The sequence below is a fragment of the Myiozetetes cayanensis genome, unplaced genomic scaffold (assembly GCF_022539395.1).
Source record: "Myiozetetes cayanensis isolate MyiCay16 unplaced genomic scaffold, myiCay2020 scf34, whole genome shotgun sequence".
Taxonomy (NCBI): domain Eukaryota; kingdom Metazoa; phylum Chordata; class Aves; order Passeriformes; family Tyrannidae; genus Myiozetetes; species Myiozetetes cayanensis.
Window position 1 is genome coordinate 858,284 of NW_026087566.1, and position 19,848 is coordinate 878,131.

The following is a 19,848-nucleotide window of genomic DNA, read 5'->3' on the forward strand; positions in this document are numbered from 1 at the left end:
TAAACTTGCCCTTTCTGAGAAATCACCGCAAACTCATCCAACGTCATCAGGATGTGCTGCCCACTTTCGTTCCGTTTGTTCCCACTCCACCCTGGCATCATTTCCCAGCAAAGCAGTGTGCAGGTGAGTCCTGCCCTGGGGTTTGAACCTCTGCAGGTTATAGGACCCTTTCCCAATAGTGCAAAAATCCAGCAGGGCCTTGAACCCAGGAAGCTGTGGGTAAACACTGCCTGACCTATATCTGCTGGTGCCTCTGTGGATCCTTCTGCAAGTCCTTGTTTGCTCACTGGATGGGAAGCAAAGCTCCCATTTCAGAGCCTGCAGAGGGGCAGGTGCAGATCCAGAGTGATCCAAGACCTGCAGGAGGCAGCTGTGGCCGTCCTAGACATCCACTTCCAGCTGGAGAAATGAGGTCTCCAGCCCTGCCCATCCTCTTCCTCATCCTGCACCTCACGGCTGGGGCATCTGCAGAAATGTAAGCCCCCTGTCTGTCTGTCTGTCTGTCTGTCTGTCTGTGCCTGCTGGGATGGCTTTAGCCTCAGCTCCTCGGGGATTCCTGGTGGGAGCTAATCCCTTGTTGGGGATCCTTGGCCAGCATGGGAACGCTCAGGCTGAGGGGTTGTCCCCTGCCCATGAGCGTCGAGGACGTGGCACTGGGGGCTGGTGGCCCTGGGGTGGTTGTTGCAGGTGCCCTTTGCTTGGGGCTGGGAAGTCAAGGGGGGGCCCAGAAGCAGAGTGGGGAGGCTGGGGGAGGTGGTGCTGCACCCCAGCACAGGTTCCTGTCTCCGTGGGGTCTGTGCTGGGTTGTGTCTCACCCCCCACACCCCTCTTGTCGCCACTTCTCCCTGCCAGGAGGTATGTGGTGACAGCCCCAGCTGTGATGTACCACCCCTACTCCTCCACGCTCTGGGTCCATCTCAGCGACCTCAGCGAGCCCCTCCAGGTGACCATCGAGCTGCTGGGAGTGCACAGAACCCACCCCATCACCCTGCTGAAGAGGGAGGTCCAGCAGCCTCAGATGCACCTGAACTTCACCTTCCCTGTGAGTGTCACCCCAAAACAGCCCCAAGCAGGGCAGGGACATCCCAGGCTCCTCGTTGCCTCCAGGCAGAGCAGTTTCCACCGGCTGCCCTGAGCTGGGGCTGTGATCCCACACAGGGCTGGGAGCAGATGGGACTTGCCCAGCTTTTGGCAGAGTCTCATCCCTCAGGCAGACAGAACTACTGCAGGCTCAGCCCAGTTATCCAGTGGCTAAAATAGCAGACCTGCAGACCAGAGCAGGGTGTTGGGGGGACATTTCACCTCGGGGAAGGTGTCCCTGTGGGTGAGGAGTGCTCAGGGTCACCCAGAGTGAGCAGAGCACCCTGGCCATGGCTCATCCTCACCTGCAGCCTGATGTTTCCCCCTGCAGGCTCCAGCTCCCATCAGTGGGAAGGAAGAACACCTAGACCTGCACGTCTCAATCCAAGGAGATTCCCTGAATGTGTCTGAGAAGAAGGAGGTGAAGCTGAAAATCCTGGACCCTGGGATCTTCATACAGACAGACAAACCTGTCTACAAGCCTGGACAGCAAGGTGAGGGGGGGGCAGGATGGACCACCCTGCTCTGGGCTGAAGGACCTGCTGGGAGGGGGCTGCAGGAGGCCCAGCCTTGCTCCTGCACTGCTTGGGAATAGGAGGGCTCATCCTGGGATGCACTGGAATGCCCAGCACTGACAGAGGGCAATGCCAGGACACCCTGGCAGTGCTGCATGGGGGTCACTGCAGGACTCTGGGTGGGTGGGTTTCCATCCACCTTCCCCACAGGGAACCCTCCTCCCTAACGATGAACTCACTCCATCTCTGTTTCCCTTTTCCAGTGAAGTTTCGAGTTGTCTCTTTGGATAAAGACTTGATTCCCAGCAATCAGCAGGTGAGAGCGGGGTTGGGGTGGGAGGAGGTGACAGGGCTCTTTTGCTCTGCCCTCCTACAGTCCCAGCCAGCCGTGGGAGAGGTGTGGGAGGCAACCAGCACCTTTCCCCTTGGGAATCCTGCCCCAGCCTGCTCTGCCCGGGTTCCTGCACTCCCTGGGGGCAGGGATGCCCTGTGCTGTTCAGGCTTCAGCAGGATAAGGAAAGAGAAAGCAGGATTGCACGTGTGACACGGGAATGTACCCATGCAAGCTCCCAGATAAGGATGTAGGGATGGCGAGTGGGAAGCAGGGAACGTGCTGTTGATATCCATCAGACACCAGGATTACAGGCAGGCTCAGTTTCTGGCACCTCTGAGCAATCACTGGGGTCTCTGGAAGTGCAGGATGTTAAGAGATTAAGTGGAGCTGGACTCTTGCTCAGGTACTAGGAGGTGTCACCTCTCCATGCCACGCTGGCAGTGCCCTCAGCTCATCCCAGACAGAAGTGCCCACGGGCACAAAATCCATCCCAAGGCGTATTGAAGGGTGGGAAGTTCACAGCATCCCACAAATAACCCTCCCTCTCCTCCATGCATGGCTCCTCTGATGTTCCCACCCTGGGGAGACCCCAAGGAAAGGTTTGGGTTTCTCCTCTAACCATCCTCTCTTTGCCTTTCAGCTGCCCCTGGTGTTCCTGGAGGTCAGTGTGGGAGACAGAGGGAGGCTCCTGGGAGGCGTGGGTGGGGAGGGCAGCCCCACAGCACAGCCATGGGCTGTTGGACTGTGGAGTGCTGGGCTCCCCGGGGTGCTGAGCCCGTGCATCCCCGTGGCAGGATCCCAGCGGGAATCGCATCGCTCAGTGGCGGGAGGTGAGCCCTCGGCAGGGAATCGTGGACTTATCCCTCCCCCTGGCTGCTGAGCCAGCCCTGGGCACCTACACCATCCACGTGGAGGGGAAGACCCACTCCTTCAGCGTGGAGGAATATGGTACGTGGGGACTGGGGGACGGGGGCACCACCTTGGCTCATTGGCAGCGTGTCTTGGCACCCCCCTCCTGACCACCCAGGCACCGTTGTCATGGTCCTGGGAGTGACAACCCTCCCTCCTTGTGCCTCCCCGTCAGTGCTGCCCAAGTTTGAAGTGACCATCGATCTCCCCAGCGTGGTGCTGGAGAAGGACCAGAAGTTCCAGATGGAGATTTGCGGACGGTGAGCTGGGAAGAGGGAGGGGATGGGGGGATCCAACACCATGGGGTCCACCAGGGAAAGCCTGGCCACTCTCCACCCTGCAGGTACACCTACGGGAAGCCCGTCCAGGGCAGGGTCCAGGCCAGCTTGTGCTACAGCGACCAGCCCTGGCTTCAGTTCTTTAGAGAGATGACATGCACCAACATTAGTGGGCAGGTGAGCATGGCCAGGAGTGTGGGTGCCACTGGGACACCTCCTTCCCGGGAATGCTGCTGATGGGGTTGACTCTCCCTCCAGACTGAGAAGAACGGCTGCTTTTCCACAGAGGTTTTGTTGTCTGTCCTCAAAATGACCCACTTGAAGAACAAGAAGCAGCTTGAAGTCCAGGCATCGCTGGTGGAGGATGGGACAGGTGGGGATGGTGGTGTGTCCATCCCCACGGGCTCCCAAGTGCCCGTGGCGTGGTGGCATTGGCCTTCTGCAGGGGCACCCAAAAGAACCGCTGTGATTTAGGGGTGCCCTTGTGCAGGGATGAGGTTTGGGTGGGGATGAGAGCCAGGTCAACCTGGCAAGACCTGTAATTCCAACCAGAGGAGAGGTCAGGGGGAAAAACGCCTTTCCAAGGTCCACCAGCTCCCCCAAGGCAGTGAATGAGTCCCTGCAGTGCAGAATGGTGGGTTCAGCCAGTGTGGCTTTGTCCTTTTAGCTCATCCCTCGCTCACTGCCTTGTCACACCACAAATGACTTGATAGTCAGGAGCTAATCCGTGTCCTGTGTCCCTGCCACACCCTCAGCTCCCCCTTCCCTCCCCACAGGGCTGGAGATGAAAAACACCAAGAGCTGTGAGATTTCACCTGAGAGCTTCACCGTCACCTTTGAAGACGCCAATGAAGTCTACAAGCCTGGCATCCCCTACAGGGGGACGGTAACGAGGCGGTCCCCACATCCCGCGGGGCTCACCTGCACCCTGCTGCCCCCAGCCCCGCTCCTGCTGACCCCCCAGCCCTCTTCTCCCACCTGCCCCACGGCCACAGCCCAACCAGGGCCATCCCCCCTTCCCTCCCGGCACAGATGCTGCTGAAGGGAGCCGATGGCACCGGGGTGCCGCAGAGGCGGCTCGTGCTCTCTGTCAACATCAACAGAAAAGATGACCAGGCACACACCATCATGACAGACGGGTCAGGGAGAGCCTCCTTCAAGCTGAACACCTCTGGCTGGAGTGGCCATGTCTTCCTGAAGGTAAGTGACCCCTCTCCCTGTGGTGCTTTCTGCAGCAGGGAGGGGCTGGGCACCCCTCCGAGCCTGCGTCGCTGATACCTTGTGGGCGACTGGACGGCTTCACCTTCCCTCATTCCCACCTCCACCCCTCAGGGTCAGGTCGACAGGACACATCACACCCAGAACAATGACTTGACAAGCTCCTACACCGGTGCAACTGTGAGACTCAAGCCCTTCTTCTCGGAGAGTGGGAGCTTCCTGGAGATCCGCCAGCTGGAGAGTGACCTGCCCTGCTGGCAGCCCCAGCAGCTCTGGGCAGACTTCATCTTCAGCAAGGAGGCCTTAGGGACTGAGCTGAAGAGCCTGGATGTGGTTGTCCTGGTGAGCCCTGGCCCAGGGAGGAGGGGCAGCGGGAATCGGGGCTGTGGTGTGTGTGAAGGGTCACGTCTACGCACACGTTCATGGCTATGTCCCTGGGGACAGGACATTGAGCAATCTGTCCTGGGTAGACTGAGGGACCTTTGTTAGCACAGGTCTCCTCTGGCCCTGTTGGACCTGCACGCCCATGGGAGGTGCTGGGGGAGCTGGAGACTGGGAAAAGTCAAAAGTCATCCCAAAACTCTCGCTCCTGGGTCCCCCCCTCCATCAGGGCATTTTGGTTCCACACTCAGCATTGGTTTTGTTGTTCTCACCTCCTCCTCTGCAGGTCCTGGCCAAGGGGACCATTGCCACAGTCCTCAGGAAGGAGCTGTCTGCAGAGGCTGGTATGTCCTCTGGCACAGCCAGGCTGTGCAGGGCTCTGCTCTCTGTGCCTGGTCCTCATAGAATCATGGAATGGTTTGGGTTGGAAGGGACCTTAAAGCCCATCCAGTGCCACCCCCTGCCATGGGCAGGGACACCTTCTACTAGCCCAGGTTGCTCTGAACCCCGTCCAACCTGTCCTGGAACACTTCCAGCGATGGGGCAGCCACAGTCTCTCTGGGTAACATCTCCCCTCCTTTTCCCCGGCCCAGGTCTCAGAGGCTCCGTCTCCCTGGAGCTGCCCATCAGCATGGGGCTGGCACCCGAGGCCAAGGTGCTGTGCTACGTGGTGCTGCCCAACGGCGAGATGGTGGCCGACAGCATCGAGCTCGAGGTGGCCAAGTGCCTCCCCAACAAGGTGATCACTCCATGGCTTGTCCATGCCCTGGGGTGCCCCCTGCTCCAGGTTTATCTTAACCCAAACCCTCGATCCTGATCCTTATCTAGAAGAGACCTCCCTGTCCATGGGTGGTTGGTCCTGCTCCTCCATGGGGGGGGTGGGTCCCCTCCTCCCTCTCCCCCTGACACGCTGTCCCTGCCCAGGTGGAGATGGCATTTTCGGAGGACAGGGCTCTGCCCGGCACGGCGCTGCAGCTGGCGCTGGGGGCTGCCCCAGGGTCCCTGTGTGCCATCCGTGCCGTGGACCGCAGTGTGCTGCTCCTGAAGCCCGAGGCTGAGCTCACCGCAGAGGCGGTGAGTGGTGGCACTGCCCCCCGTCCTTCTGCAGCCCCAGGGACCAGCCAGGGATGGGGGGTGGGGGGTGGGATGACAGCAGTTTAGACCTCCCAGTGCCACGGTGGCTCCTGGGCAGTCCTGCTGCTGCGCAGGGAGCGGATGCATGGCTGGTCTTGCGCACGTGTTTATTCACAGATCTACAAAGCGCTGCCCCAGCTGAAACCCCTTCGCACTTGGGAACCCTCACCCTGTATGTTTTTTGATGTCTTTTCCTTCCGTATGGACACCTTCAAGTTATTTCAGGTATAAGTCCCTGCCCACCTGTGCCTCCTGGTTCCTCTCCATCCAGGAGGCTGCTGGGGTTTGCTCACGAGCTGGGAAAGCCCAGAAATGTCCCGTGAAAACCACACTTGTGGCAAAGCACTTTCCCTTCCCTGCCAATCCCAGGTTCCTTCTCCACTTGTTTTCTGCAGCCCTGTGAGTACTCCCTGCTGGAATGGGGATATTCCTCCTGCTGTCTGTGGAGATGGACAACCTCTTTTGTTTCTCACAGGACGTAGCACTGAAACTCTTCACCAATGCCAAGATCAAGAAGGATTGTCCACGAAGCCCCTTCCTGTCTTAGGAGGCCGAATCTCGTAATGCTCAGAGGTCAGCACAGCCCTAGGCTCAGTCTGCTGAGCCCTGTCAGGAGAAAGGAGCAGGTGGCCAGTCCTGGCTCCTGTGTCCTCCGGGGGACTCGGAGCCATCCCAAGAATACACAGCATCGCAGGGATTAAAGAGGATCGGAAAGGATTTGGGTCACCCCCATGCTGGGCGTGGGGGTCCAGCTGACACACAGAAACCTGTGGCCACTAAGTTCTGCTCTCCCTTTTCCAGCTGAACTCCCTAAGAGAAACCTAGAGGATATCCAAGTATTTGCGAGTAGGTCCAGCCCAAACACTGACAACCAGGAGAAGCCACCAGCACCCCGCACGTATTTCCCAGAGACGTGGCTGTGGGACCTGGTCCCTGTGGGGTGAGCGAGGACAGATCCCAAGGGGCTGGTCCTCTCCCCACCTCCCCTCCCGCATGGAAGGAAGTTGGGCACCTCAGGATGACTCCTTCTCCCGCAGGGAGAGCTGGGGGTGGCCGTGGTGGGGTGGCCTCACGACGTTCTCCATCCCGCAGGGAGGGCGGCTCCGCCGAGGTGACGGTGACAGTGCCCGATGCCATCACCGAGTGGAAAGCTGGGACGTTCTGCATGTCCCCACAGGGCCTGGGGCTGTCCCCTGCCATCACCCTGACAGCCTTCAAGCCATTCTTCGTGGAGCTGGTGCTGCCCTACGCCGTGGTGCGCCACGAAGCCTTCACCCTGGTGGCCACCGTCTTCAACTACCTGCGGCAGTGCCTGAGGGTGAGCGGGGCAGGGGAGGGGACCCTGGCTCTCTGGGGGCTGGCTTTGGGGGCTTATGGAGCCGTGGCCATGCTCTGGCAGGTCCGGGTGTCGCTGGAGGAGTCAGCGGGGCTGGAGGTGTCGGCGGGCGCGGAGGAGACCTACGGGGGCTGTGTCTGTGCTGATGAAACGAGGACCTTCCGCTGGGGCGTGAAGGCCACCAGCCTGGGTACAGAGCACCAGCCCCTCCCTGCTGCCTGGGGAGCCCCTGAGGGGGTGGGGAGGTCGGGGAGGGCAGGAGTAAATGCTGTGGCACCTGGGAACCTCTCCCTCGCTCCACTTTCACCCTCCCCGTTGCCTCCCAGCACTGCTCCTCCACGTGGTGACCCCCATCCCCAGTGCAGCCAGCGCCACACAAAGCCCCAGGGGGCTGTGGTCAGGCCTAGGGGGGCTCTATAGGGACTGAGTGCCCCGTTTGCATCTGCAGGGAGGGTGAACATCACCGTCAGCACCGAGGCCCTCAGCTCCACGGAGCTCTGTGGCAACGAGCTGCCCGTGGTGCCGAAGCAGGGACACGTGGACACCGTGATAAAGTCCTTGCTGGTGCAGGTCAGAGGGGTTATGGAGGAGGGAGGTGGGATGGGTTTGGGGACAGGGTCCAAGCAGCCCTTGGGGGGCATTGGGAGCACACCCAGACATGAACCCAGGCTGCAGGTGTAACCTTGTGGGACAGAGGGACACGGCTGGTCCCCTCTCCTGACTGACTGATACTTCCCAACAGCCGGGGGGGATCCTGGTGGAGAAGGCACACAACTCCCTGCTCTGCCATGAAGGTAAGACTGGCCAGGGGTGTCTGGCAAGTGCTGTGGGATGTGGGACAGGGGTGCTTGGCCACTGGTCACAAAGGCCACCAGCCCAGAGGAGCCACTGGGGTCCCTGGGGGCTCCTGGCTGAGATGCTGCAACCCAGTCTTGAGCCTGAGGAGGGTCAGGGAAGGAAGGGGGTGGGTGAGGGTGCCATGGGGCAGGGTGGAATGAGCAGGGAATCCTGTCCTGGCCCTCCATCCCCACTGTCCTGGCCCTCCCTCTCCACAGATTCTGAAGAAGTCTCCCTAGAGCTTCCTGCAAACATCCTGGAGGGCTCCCAGCGAGCCCATGTCACTGTGCTGGGTAAGGGACAGGCTGTGAGGGCCTGGGGACTGCTGTGGGAAGGGGGGGTGCAGAGCTCCAAGGCCCAAGCTGAGCAAGAGATGGGAACCTGAGGTGACCTCAGCTGGTTAGAGCATGTTAATTATTACACCAAAATTGTATGTTCAATCCCTATATGGGCTTAAAAGTTGGGCTCGATCCTTGTGGGCCCCTTCCAACTCTGAATATTCTGTGTGGCCTGTGTGTGGAAGGGGATGTGAGGTCTGGGGCGCTGGTGGCAGTGGGGCACAGCTGATGACGGTGCTCCCCGTGTCCCCCTGGGACAGGTGACATCATGGGCAATGCCATGCAGAACCTGGACAGCCTCCTGGCCATGCCCTACGGCTGTGGGGAGCAGAACATGGTTCGCTTTGCCCCCAACATCTACATCCAGCAGTACCTGGAGAAGAGCGGGCAGCTGCTCCCCGACGTCCGTGCCAAGGCTCAGGGCTTCCTGCAGCGCGGTGAGTCCCCTCCCGTCCCACATCCCCCTCCCCATTTCCACCTGGGGCTGCAGCACCCCCTGGGATGGAAGGATCAACATGTAAAAAGGCCTTTCCCCACCTCCTGCCCACAGGGTACCAGCGGGAGCTGCAGTACAAACACGATGACGGCTCGTACAGCGCCTTCGGGAAGAGCGATCCCACGGGCAACACCTGGTGAGGGACCCTGCAGCCCAGGGCTCCTGCTGCCCCCAGGGCGCTGATTCCCCAGCCCTCTGATGTCTCTCTGGCTCACAGGCTGACTGCCTTTGTGCTCAAGTCCTTTGGACAAGCCCGAGCCTACGTGGCCATCGAGGAGTGGCACATCACGGACGCGCTGAGGCTGGCTGCAGGGGCAGCAGCGGCCCACGGGCTGCTTCCAGAGCGTGGGCAAGCTCTTCAACAACGCACTGAAGGTGGGGCAGAGGGCTGGGGTGGGACCTGGGGACACAGGGTCAGAGCCCTGGAGTCCCCGTGCCGGACTCGTGTCCCTCTGTCCCTTTGCAGGGTGGGGTCTCGGATGAGCTCTCGCTGTCGGCTTATGTGACGGCTGCGATGCTGGAGCTGGGGCTGCCACCGGTGGTGAGGGTGACCCCAGTGTCCCTGGAGGGGCTGGTGGTGTCGGGGTGGGTGTGCTGGGGGCAGGGGAACCAGCAGTTGCAGGCCACCTCCCAACCCAGCATGGGCACAGCTGGGCAGAACCGGGGCCTCTGAGTGACTCCCATGCCCTCGGGCATGTGTTATGACACTGTAAAAAGGGAGGGGGGTAACCCAGGTTCTTATTAATAAATCCCTTGTGGTAGATCAGGGTGAAATGACACTGAATAATTGGTGTTTGAGAACATATATATGTGGGGTTTATTTTAGAACAATTTTGTTTCAAAGGTAAACAGGGATGATGCCATTTTGGGTGTTACCATCTGTATCTCTCATCTACAGCAATATGGCATAAAGATAACCTTTAGGGAAAATGCATAAGGGAGAAAAAGGGCAAGACAGGATAAGGGAAAGGGAGAGTAAAGGGAAAGGAAAGATGAGAGTGGAAAAATGTATATAGTCCCTGCCCACGGGGTCCAGCAATGACACTTGGTAGTTGCAGCTTCCATGTCTGTCAGCTGAAGTGGTGGCCTTGATCCATTGGAGGTGGGGGAGCAAGCCCACACACTCAAAGAAGTTATGAGTTATATCTATGGAGAGTGTCATGGGCCATGCCACGAGCCTCCAATGCCTCCTGGGCCTGCCCAGAGTTCCTGTGAGGGGCACTGAAAGGATTTTTCCCGCCTTTCAGGATTGGCAGGGGGATAGGCTTTGATGGGCCAACAGCTGCCTCTTCCCCTCGATCCTATAATGCGTAAATCATTAACTGTTTCAATCTCTGACTCTGTTCCCATGCCAGGAGCCAGCGGTGAGCTCAGCTCTGGGGTGCCTGAAGGCTTCGGCCACAGATGATCCCTACACCCAGGCCCTGCTCGCCTACGTCTTCGGGCTGGCGGGGCTGAGGGAGCAGCAGCGAGCGCAGCTGCAGAAGCTGGCCCAGCACAGCGTCAGCACAGGTACAGGGGCACCTGCGGGCTGTGCCACCCTGCTCACCCAGCCCAGCGCGGAGCAGGGGCTGAGCTCCCACCCCTTCTCTCCCAGAGGGGCAGCTCTACTGGCAGAGGAAGGGCCATGCCGTGCCCACCTCGGAGCCCTCCTGGGCTGCGGCGGCACCAGCCGAGGTGGAGATGACGGCCTACGCTCTCCTGGCCCACCTGAGCCAGCCCCACCTGTCCTCCGCCGACCTGGCCACCGCATCCAAGATCGTCCGCTGGCTCTGCAAGCAGCAGAACCCCTATGGGGGCTTCGCCTCCACGCAGGTACCGCCACTGGGGTCCCGTGCCCCGAAACATCCCCTCCCCGGGGCTCTGTGACCCCGAGCCGGCGCTGTCTCCCCGCACAGGACACCGTGGTGGCCCTGCAAGCCCTGGCCAAATACGCCGCGCTGACATTCGGCGGCAGCAGCAGCGGGGACTCCCGGCTGGCGGTGGCGGTGACATCGCCCTCGGGCGCGGTGCGGGACTTCGTGCTGGAGCGCAGCAATCGGCTGGTGCTGCAGCGGGCGGCCCTGGCGGAGCTGCCGGGGCCCTACGGGCTGCGAGCCCGCGGGGAGGGCTGCGCCCTGGTGCAGGTGGGTGCAGCCCGAGGTGCCGTCCCCCTGCAGTGTCCCCGGGCTGGCCCTCACCCCCGCTGTCCCCACAGGTGACCCTGCGCTATAACGTGCCCCCCCCTCCGAGCCCGGGGGCGTTCGAGCTCCGTGCGGTGACGGAGCCCCTGCCCCGGCTGGGCTGCGCAGAACCCCGGCAAGCGCTTTGTCCTCCACCTCCGGGCACGGTAAGGGCTGCGGGTGCCCCCCGGCTTTGGGGGGGACGGGAGCAGCCAAGGGGGGAGGGCAGACCCCAACCCCAGCCCGGCGCTCTGCCCTTGCAGGTACACCGGGACACGTCCTGCCACCAACATGGTTGTCATCGAGGCCAAGCTGCCGTCTGGCTACAGCCCCGACAAGAGCTCCATGGTGGAGGTGAGGAGCTCCCCCGCTACCACCCTGACCCTCTCTGGGATACCCTAACACAGAGAGGCACCTGCTCGGGGTGCTGGCCTTGGCTGGGGCACCCACGGAGCAGCTGCCACCCATCCTGAGCCGTGTCCTTCCAGCTGAAGAGGAAGAACCTGGTGAAGAAGGTGGAGGTGGAGCCCGACCAGGTGACGATTTACCTGGACCAGGTGAGACGGGGACAGGAGAAGGACTCCCATGCTTCCCCATCATGGGTGGCTGCACCTAACCCTTGGGATGCCTCCATCTCCACAGCTGACTAAAGACGAGGAGACCTTCTCCTTCAGAGCCAAGCAGGACTTCCCAGTGAAGAACCTGCAGCCGGCCACCGTGACACTGTACGACTACTACGAGACAGGTGAGCCCTGCCAGGGATGTGTCCCCTGGCCCCACTGCCACGCCCTGCAGCCCCAGTGGCTCAGTGGGGGTCTGGCTGGGCTTCCAGCTTACACTGATGAGCCAATTTGGCTCGTTAACAGCAGCAGCTCACCCCGAGCCCCCTGGTCACCATCCTTCCCCTTGCAGGTGACCGCGTGGATGTTTCCTACAGTGCACCTTTCAGCTCAGGTAGGGGCTGAGCCTGGCAGGGCAAGGGGGGTCACACCACCAGCAGGACCCTAATGGGGACCCACCAACTCTGAAGGGCCAATCTGGGCTGTGCCAAGCCCTGGGACCTGGGGGAATAGAGGGCCCATCCCAGTCTTGCACTGGGACTCGCTGGCCGGAGTTTTTGGGGGAGCTGCCCACCCGTGGGTTTGGGGTCACACAGGGAAGGGGACACTGAGCTCAAACAGCTGGAGTTCAGCTGGAGGATCAGGGTGTCAGGGGCCAGGGGGGCTCTTCTCTCACAGCAACCCCATTTTCCATTTAGAAGAGGAGCAGGAAAACTTCTAGCACAGCCTGGAGCCTGGCAGCCCATCCCTCGCTCCCCCAGCTCCTGAGGACCGGGATGGCTGGTGGTCTCTGCTCCCACCCTGGCCACAGCCCCACCCTGCACGGGGCAGGATGTGGCCCAGAGACGCTGCCAGCACCCAGCACTGCCCCTCTGGGTTCAGCCACAGCTCCCACCCCCAGGATCTGAGGGATCCCCAGCCAAGGGCCAGCACAGACCCACAGGCAGACACATCTCTCGCTGCTCCTCGAGCTCCTCCACAGCTCTGACTTCAGCTGAGCAGCCAAGCAGTGGTTTTACAGGGACACCCTGGTGCATCTCCCCTGAGGGGACTCTGGGGCACCAGAGTCTGGCCTCTCCCCTCCCCACAGCACCTGAATGGGACCCAGAGCTTCTCCCTCCTGCCACAACTTCCATGGCAGGTCCCCACCACCACTCACTCTGTCTGGGAGCCACAGTGTTACCTCAGCCCCCTCCCCAGCTCTAACACAGTGCCACCATCCCCAGGAGGGACCTGGGGACACCTCTGCAATCCCAGCACAAGTGAGTCAGGTGGCTGTTGAAAAAGAGAAGCTGCTGTCCCCAGCTCCTGCCCTGGGTCTAAATAAAGACATTTACTCCAGCACTTCTTTTATCTTGGTCTTTCTTCTCCTCAGCTTGAGGTTGCCATCCCAAGAGGGTGTGGGGACAGAGGGGACAGGGTGGCTGCTGTGCCTGTGTGGGCTGGGGCAGGAGGGTGGAGGTCAGGAGAGTCATTGCTTGCTATTCAGCTCTTTGTCAGACATACAGGGACGTGGGCAGAAGGCAGTGAGCTCAAACAAGGCATGAGCACAAACACAAAACCCACCCACCAGTCCTCTCTCTGCCTGTCCCATGGCACACAGAGGGACATGGCAGTGCCAGCACGGGCCCCTCCCCTCCCCCTGGTGCAGGACACAGCCTGCAGGGGCAGCCTCAGACCAGGGATTAATTCTGCTGTCACCAAGAAGCTGCTCTGTGCAGACCAACCACCCCCTGCCTCAGGGCTCTGCATCCACTGTCCTGGTGACAAATACGGCCCAGGGATGTCCCCCAGAGCCACAACCCGTCTGGGGACAGCAAGGGCTGGCAAGGATGCTCCTGTGATCTCCACAGGGTGAATCTCAGCAGAGCCAGCAGGTGAGACTGGAGATGTGGCCACACAGCAGCTCTGAGGCCAAATAAACCCTCCGTGCCCAGGGGAGGGCAGGAGGCACTGTCACATCAAGGCACAGGCTAAGAGGCTAAGAGCAGTGCGTGGCCAAGTGCCAGCCCTGTCCCCAGGGCAGGGGACAGCGGTGGAGGAGCCAGCCCTGCCCCGTGCCCTGAGCCGAGTCCCTCACCAGGGACGGAGCTGGTCCCACATCACTTGTGGCGCTTTTTCTTCTGCTCTTTGCGTTTCTGAGCCCTCACATCCTTCTTGAGGCGGCTGTCGACGACCTTGAACTGGCCCTTGACGCCGCGGGGGCGGCGCACACGGGGTCCTACACCCTTCTTAGCCACCAAGTAGGTGACCTGTCGCTTCTCCTTGGCCAGCCCGGCCTTCTTGTAGATGCTGTGGGAGAAGGGTGAAAGGTCAGAGCAAGTCCCAGTGCCCGGCCCAACTCGGCTCCAGCAGTTTGGCCCTAAAATCATTATTAGGCCCCACCTGCCCTCTGGGCTCTGTGCCCAGGCTGGGGTGCCCCTCTTTGTTCTGCCACCCCTGCATGCAGCCAGGCTGGGTGACACACAGAGCTGTCCCCACGCCGTGGCTGCAGGGACACGGCCTCACCAACCAGCCCAGCGCCACGGGAAGGAGCTGCATCCCAGCTTGGCCACTCACCGCCGCAGCTGGGCCACCTTCTCCCGCTCCGAGATGTCCACCGTGTCCACCACGGCCTCCGCCTTCTTCTTCATCTGCTCCATCTTCTTCAGCATCTGCGGGGACAGCGAGGGTGAGGCACAGGGCGGTCGGAGGAGGGAGGGAGCAGCCAGGAGAGGGATTTGGCCCCGCAGCCCCACTCACCCGCCGCTTCTTGCGGGCCTTGGCCTCCGCCACCTTCTTGATGGGGCGGGCGTTGATCTCGCGCCAGCGCTGCCGATAGGCCTCCACCGTCTGCCGGTCCACGGGCACCTGCTTGCGCCGGTGCTGCTTCTCCTCCTCCGTGAACCACTCGGGCAGCTCCCCCTCATCCTCGTTGTAGGAATACCTGGGGGAGGGACACACTCAGGTGACAAGGGGTCCCCACCTCAGTTCATCCACCACCTCCTGCTGGAGAACGACGCCTGCAGCCCCCCTGGTGCCCGGTACCTGTTGAAGGAGTCGTCGATGAGGTCCCGCCGGGCCTTTCTGGAGGTGGCGATGACGGAGCCGAGGGCCAGGCCCTCTGCGTCCAGGACACAGGCTCTTTTCACTGCAGGATGGACGTGTTAAAGCTTGGCCTGGCCCTGCCTCCTGTCCCTAAAGAGGGACTCACAGGGCCTCCCCCTCACCTGGGTTCTCAATGGGCACCACCTCAAAGCCACACGGCTCGACACGGCCCCGCTTGCTCCTCACTGCTGCTGGTGGCCTGTGGAGAGGAGTGAGGTCAGGGCTGGGGTCCTCATCTCCCAGCTCACCAGGACTCTGGAGCAGGGGAGAACATCCTGACTCCCTTCCCAGCCCTCACCTCTCCTCGTCACTGCTGCTGTCATCGTCGCTGCTCTGCTCATCCTGTGCTTCGCCAGTGGCAGGTGCTGTGTCTGTGGCTGGTGGGGGCTCGGCTGGAGCCTCCTCCTGGAGCACCTGCTTCTTCTTCTGCCCTTTCTTTGTTGCTTTGTCTGGGAATGGGAACCACTGGGTGAGAAAGGGCCAAGGGAGACCCCATTCTAAACCATTCCTCTAGAGATCCTGCTCATTAACACTGCACTAACGACAGATCCTTAACAACACAGGTTGGGAACAGCCTCTGGCCTAGTGGAAGGTGTCCCTGCCCATGGCAGGGGTTGGAACTGGATGACCTTTAAGGTTCTTCCAACCCAAACCACTCCATGAAACTCCTCAGGGCAGCATCCCATCGTGGTTGGATCCTTAGCCCCAGACTGGGCTGTGGGACTGTCCCTCTGTGCTCCCCAGAGTGATTCAGCCCCCTCACCTCTCTGGGACTCGCGCTGTCTCTCAGCCAGCATCTGGGCCTGCCCCAGCTCCAGGTCCTCATCTGCATCATCCTCGATGCCAGCAAAGGCGTCCTGGGATGGGGAGCACAGGGTCAGACACAGGGCAGCCCTGGGGGACCTGCTGGGCCCGAGGCTGCCCCACCATTTCTGTCCCAGTGGGGACTCACCTTCCCGAACCACAGGCTGGTCTGTCGCTCCTCCAGCACCGACTTCTCCTCCAGGGGCACCAGCAGGGGATTCTCCTCTTCCTCCTCTTCTTCCTTTTCTTCTTCTTTCTGCTTAAACTTCGCCCTGTGACGAGGAGCAGCAAGATCAGTGCCCCCAGCCAGGACAGGGTGTGTCCATTGCGAATCCTGGAGCTGCTCCAGGGAGGCCTCTCCCATTCTCACCTCTTCCCACCCTGCTCCCGCCTCTCCCGCTCCAGCTTGCGCTGCCGGGCCTCAATCTCCAGCAGCTCCTCGGGGTCCAGGTCGCTGGCCAGGGACACATCATCGTCCCCTTCTTCATGATCTGAGACGTAAATGTCATCGTCCCCAGGGCCCATCTCCAGGAGGGCATCTGCTGAGGCCATGTCCCCCCGGGACAACTCGTCCAGCAGCTGCAACACAAATCAGACAAGGCACCAGTCAGGCACTGTCCCAGCCCTGGTGGCCCTGGGGAGCCTCCCCCACCACACACCGGGGTCCTGTGGATGCTCCGGAGGGAGAACATGCTGGTGTCGCCATCGTCAGCGATGGACACGCCAGGCAGGTCCATCTTCAGCTCCACACGCTCACGCTGCTTCCGCTGCTCCTTCAGGATCTTCTTCTTCTTTCTGAGAGAGGTAAAGGAAGGAGGCCACGCTGCCACACACAGCCCAGAGGCTCATGTGCTGCCACAGTGGTGCCACGTGTCCCTCGGCAGCACTGGCACCCCCTGGGGAGGGTCCCCAGCCCTGGGACAAAGGGGACTCTCAGCTTCACCTGCTTGCAGGAGCAGAGGAGCCCAAGGACCCCAGACCCACAAACCACCCACTGTCAGAGGAACAGGCTCTGACAGTCCCACCTCTGTACCCATGGCTCGAGCCCCCTGTGCTCCCCCATCTCTCCTCCCTGAGATCCTTTTACCTCTTCAACTCCGCCAGCTCCTTGGCCTTCATCTCTGCCAGTGCCAGCTCCACCTCCTCCTCCTCCTTCTCCACCTCGTCAGCTGCAGCTTTTGGCACCATCTTCTTTTCTTTCTTCTCCTCCTCCTCTCTGCCTTCCTCCTCCTCACCAGAGCTCAGGCTGCCAAGAGGAAGGAGCTCAGAGCAGCTGTGCTGGGCACAGACCCATCCCACCCCTGCTGTTTGCTCCTACTTGATATCCAGCTCCTTTGCCTGCTCCTTCAGCTTTTTGGCCAAAAACCGACGCAGCTTTGTCCTCCAGTTCAGCAGGGCTCTGTTGGGAGGGGGCAAACTGTTAGAGACCCCTCCCCTAGGCCCAGCTGGTGTGTCTGCCTGCCCCAGCCCCTGCAGTACCTGAGCTCCTTGCGCCCCAGGACGCGGATGTCCTTGCAGCACTGGCGCAGCTCCTCTGTGGTGGAGCTGTGGTTCTCCAGCTCCCCGTTCCCCAGCGTGATCTGGGCAGGGCACAGGGAAAGGGGGTGTTAAACCCCAGCCTTCCCTACCTCTTTTCATCCCTTCAAGGGCGCTCCTCCCTTCAGGCACGCACCTCGTTGGCCTTGGAGAGGAAGTCCACGGGGTTGGGAGCCTTGAGGAAGTCCATGAGGGTGAACCGGTGGTAGAGGGTCGTGTCCCCATCAGCATAACCTTCTGCCTGTGGGGAAAAAGGGGCTGTGGGAGGGCCAGGGCAGGGCACAACCGAGCAGCTGCCACCAGCCCTGAAGGATGGATGGTGTGACCTAACTCGTGTCATGCTGCAATGCCCACCTGAACATGTCTAAGGGTTGGATTTGATGAGCTCAGAGGTGTTTTCCAACCCCAGCGATTCTGTGAGGCCACGAGTCCACCAGCCCCAACCCAGCAGCTCCACAGCATCCCCCAGTCCCACCCCAGGCACAAAGAGCTGACAGTGAGAGATTTGTGTCAGCTCCACGCCCAGTTAAAACTACCTGACACAACCTTTACTGTCCTAAAAACACCTCATAGGGACACAAACCCAGTGGCCAACTCTTGTAGGGAGTTTAACTGATGGGTTTAACTGCAGGATTTAACTGACCCATTCCCAGCCTCACAACTTGCATCTCCATTTCTCCATTGCTGCAAGAACTTCTAAGGCTGAAAACCTCCCCAAAACTGGTTCTCCCACCACTTTGCATCTTTCATTTTCCTGATCAGTTTTGCTCATTACAACCTCTTCAGCCCCACCCCCGTTTGTGTGTTTGGCCCTTGCTCATTACCTTTGGTTTCTTCTTGCTGACCAGTTCACTGACAGACTTGGTCTGGACCTCCACCTCCTTGAAGGCATGTTTGGGGTCAAAAAACTTGCTGTCGATTTTATCTGGAGCCTGGTAACCTGGGAGGGAGGGATCAGAGCCATCAGAGCCCTTCCTCCTGGGAAGGAGGGACCAGAGCCATCAGCAGATTCCCCCAGCAGCTGCAGGTGCCCCCCAGGTGCTCACCCTGGCACACCACAAAGATCTCAGCGGACTCGTTGCGGGAGGCCTGGGGCTTGGTGGCCTGGACCTTCTGGAAGAACTGCTGGAAGATCCACAGGAGGGGCTGGTAGTCCCGGGAACGGAAAACCTTGGTGATGAACCAGCCGCCCTTGCAGAGGAACTCGCAGGCCAGCTTCAGGGCCATGAGGGTCAGGTTGGCTGGAGCAGGAGAGAAGAGGGAGTGAGAGTGTGACCTTCCCAGAGAAGCTGTGGCTGCCCCTGGATCGCTGGAAGTGTCCCAGGCCAGGTTGGACAGGGCTTGGAGCAACCTGGGCTGGTGGAAGATGTCCCTGCCCATGGAAGCTGAACGGTCTTTAACATCCCTCCCAACCCAAACCATCCTGTGGCCCTAAGAGCAGCCACTGTCCCCACCTCCCACTGGTGCCCCCCTGGTGCCCCCAGAGCAGCCCCACCTTGGGAGTAGGCGTCGTGCACCCAGCTGGCCCCCACGTTGGGCGCCCCGTCGTTCAGCACCACGTCCACCTTCCACGTCTGCAGCTCCTTGCGCAGGGCCTGGGGGGACAGGGACGCTCAGGACCCCTCCTGGGACCTCCACCTGAGCGGGTGGGGTGGGCCAGGACCCACCCCTGAGCCCCAGGGCGGCAGGGGACACCCAGGGGAGGGACTCACCTGGCGGCACTTCTCGGTGGTGATGTCCTCCTGCAGCGTCACCACGTTGGGGATGGGCTTGATGGGCACCAAATCCACTCCTGGGGATGATGAAGGATATCCCAGCCCCTCAAAACCAGGCTCCAGCCCACCCCACACGGCTCCCCCACCCACCCTCTCCTCCTCCCAGGATCTCCAAATCCTTTCCCTGTCACTTCCAGGGGCAGTGGTGGATGCCCCTGCTCCTCTTTCCTGCCAGATCCCACCACTCACCAATGATCAGGCTGGACACCGGCATGAACTTGGAAGCCACCTGAAGCCTGGGAAGAGAAGAGAGGAGTGAAACCACCCCAGGCTCGGACTGTGCTGCGGGGGTTTGGGATGGAGGACAGAGACACAGCGACAGGGCACACACAGGGCACTGTGACAGTGTCCCCGGGCAGCTGGTGACACCGGGACACAGCCCCGACCCCACTCACCACCCGCCAGGGGCCGCACACAGATCCAGCAGAGCCCGGGCCTTCTGCAGGAACTGGAACTTCCGATTGAGCTGGAGCAGCTTGAAGGACGAGCGGGAGCGGAACCCTGGGGGCACACCGGGGGTTACCTGGGTGACAGGGGGCTGCAGCTCCCCCGCCCCCAGCGCCGGGCAGGCCGCTCACCCGTCTCCTTGGCCAGGTGGTAGAACTTGTCCCGCCGGCTCTTGCCCAGTTTGCTTTTCTTGCCCATGGTGGCGGCGGGGGGGCCGCGCTGTCAGCGCCGGGCTCGGACCTGCGGGGGGAACGGGCGGGGTGAGTGGAGCCCGGGGGGTCTCCAGGCGAACCCCGGCGCCCCTCAGTGCCCCCTCAGCGTCCCCTCAGTGCCCCCTCAGTGCCCACCCCTGCCCGTGTCCTCCCCGGGCCCACCCTCGCCCCCGGTTTTTCCCCCCCGGGAGCCTCCGGCCCGCCCCAGCCCGGGGTCCCCTCGGCCAGCCCAGGCTGCTGCCCCAGGACACCGACACGATCCCGATCCCGATCCCGATCCCGGTCCCGATCCCGATCCCGCTCCCGGTGCCGCCGCGTGCCCACAGCCCCTTCCCTTCCCGGCGTGCCCCGCGCACACCCAACAACTTCCGGTCGGTCCCTTTCTAGCCGCCATCTTGGGAGTGGCGCC

At 61.4% G+C, this 19,848-nt stretch overlaps 2 protein-coding genes across 2 annotated transcripts; one reads left to right on the top strand and one right to left on the bottom strand.

The window, feature by feature from the left end:
• Positions 1 to 269: 269 nt before the first annotated feature.
• Positions 270 to 12,922, top strand: LOC126646431 (alpha-2-macroglobulin-like protein 1). Its single transcript, XM_050327779.1, is given in 38 exon segments — positions 270 to 475; positions 853 to 1,042; positions 1,412 to 1,574; positions 1,859 to 1,911; positions 2,570 to 2,590; positions 2,724 to 2,877; positions 3,014 to 3,098; positions 3,182 to 3,293; positions 3,375 to 3,489; positions 3,893 to 4,002; positions 4,149 to 4,316; positions 4,449 to 4,676; positions 5,002 to 5,059; positions 5,309 to 5,454; positions 5,640 to 5,789; positions 5,967 to 6,074; positions 6,325 to 6,389; positions 6,631 to 6,789; positions 6,942 to 7,167; positions 7,249 to 7,375; positions 7,634 to 7,755; positions 7,928 to 7,979; positions 8,241 to 8,315; positions 8,621 to 8,797; positions 8,911 to 8,992; positions 9,074 to 9,158; positions 9,160 to 9,231; positions 9,323 to 9,397; positions 10,212 to 10,368; positions 10,454 to 10,671; positions 10,755 to 10,982; positions 11,054 to 11,131; positions 11,133 to 11,185; positions 11,282 to 11,372; positions 11,507 to 11,575; positions 11,661 to 11,763; positions 11,931 to 11,972; positions 12,277 to 12,922. Coding segments are annotated over 38 exon segments (4,425 nt in total). The 5' UTR covers positions 270 to 290; the 3' UTR covers positions 12,300 to 12,922.
• A 1-nt stretch (position 12,923) lies between these two features.
• FTSJ3 (FtsJ RNA 2'-O-methyltransferase 3) lies at positions 12,924 to 19,782 on the bottom strand. The gene is made up of 22 exons (XM_050327625.1): positions 19,695 to 19,782; positions 19,359 to 19,467; positions 19,176 to 19,281; positions 18,970 to 19,016; positions 18,718 to 18,797; positions 18,501 to 18,600; positions 18,052 to 18,246; positions 17,830 to 17,945; positions 17,142 to 17,246; positions 16,949 to 17,049; positions 16,788 to 16,868; positions 16,557 to 16,715; positions 16,129 to 16,264; positions 15,840 to 16,048; positions 15,618 to 15,741; positions 15,429 to 15,522; positions 14,964 to 15,114; positions 14,788 to 14,864; positions 14,606 to 14,708; positions 14,321 to 14,504; positions 14,138 to 14,232; positions 12,924 to 13,870 (listed from the first exon to the last, which is right to left on the bottom strand). Exons 2-22 carry the CDS (start codon positions 19,423 to 19,425, stop codon positions 13,681 to 13,683), a joined length of 2,520 nt encoding a protein of 839 aa, XP_050183582.1. The 5' UTR covers positions 19,426 to 19,467; positions 19,695 to 19,782; the 3' UTR covers positions 12,924 to 13,680.
• Positions 19,783 to 19,848: the final 66 nt, after the last annotated feature.

Bases quoted from the DNA above. Each gene is read 5' to 3' on its own strand.
- FTSJ3 (XM_050327625.1), bottom strand. From the start codon at position 19,425: ATGGGCAAGAAAAGCAAACTGGGCAAGAGCCGGCGGGACAAGTTCTAC. The intron at 14,865-14,963 runs GTGAGGGCTGGG...TCCTCTCCACAG, and splicing joins AGCAGCAGTGACGAGGAGAG to GCCACCAGCAGCAGTGAGGA. The intron at 13,871-14,137 runs GTGAGTGGCCAA...CTTCTCCCACAG, and splicing joins AAGGTGGCCCAGCTGCGGCG to CATCTACAAGAAGGCCGGGC.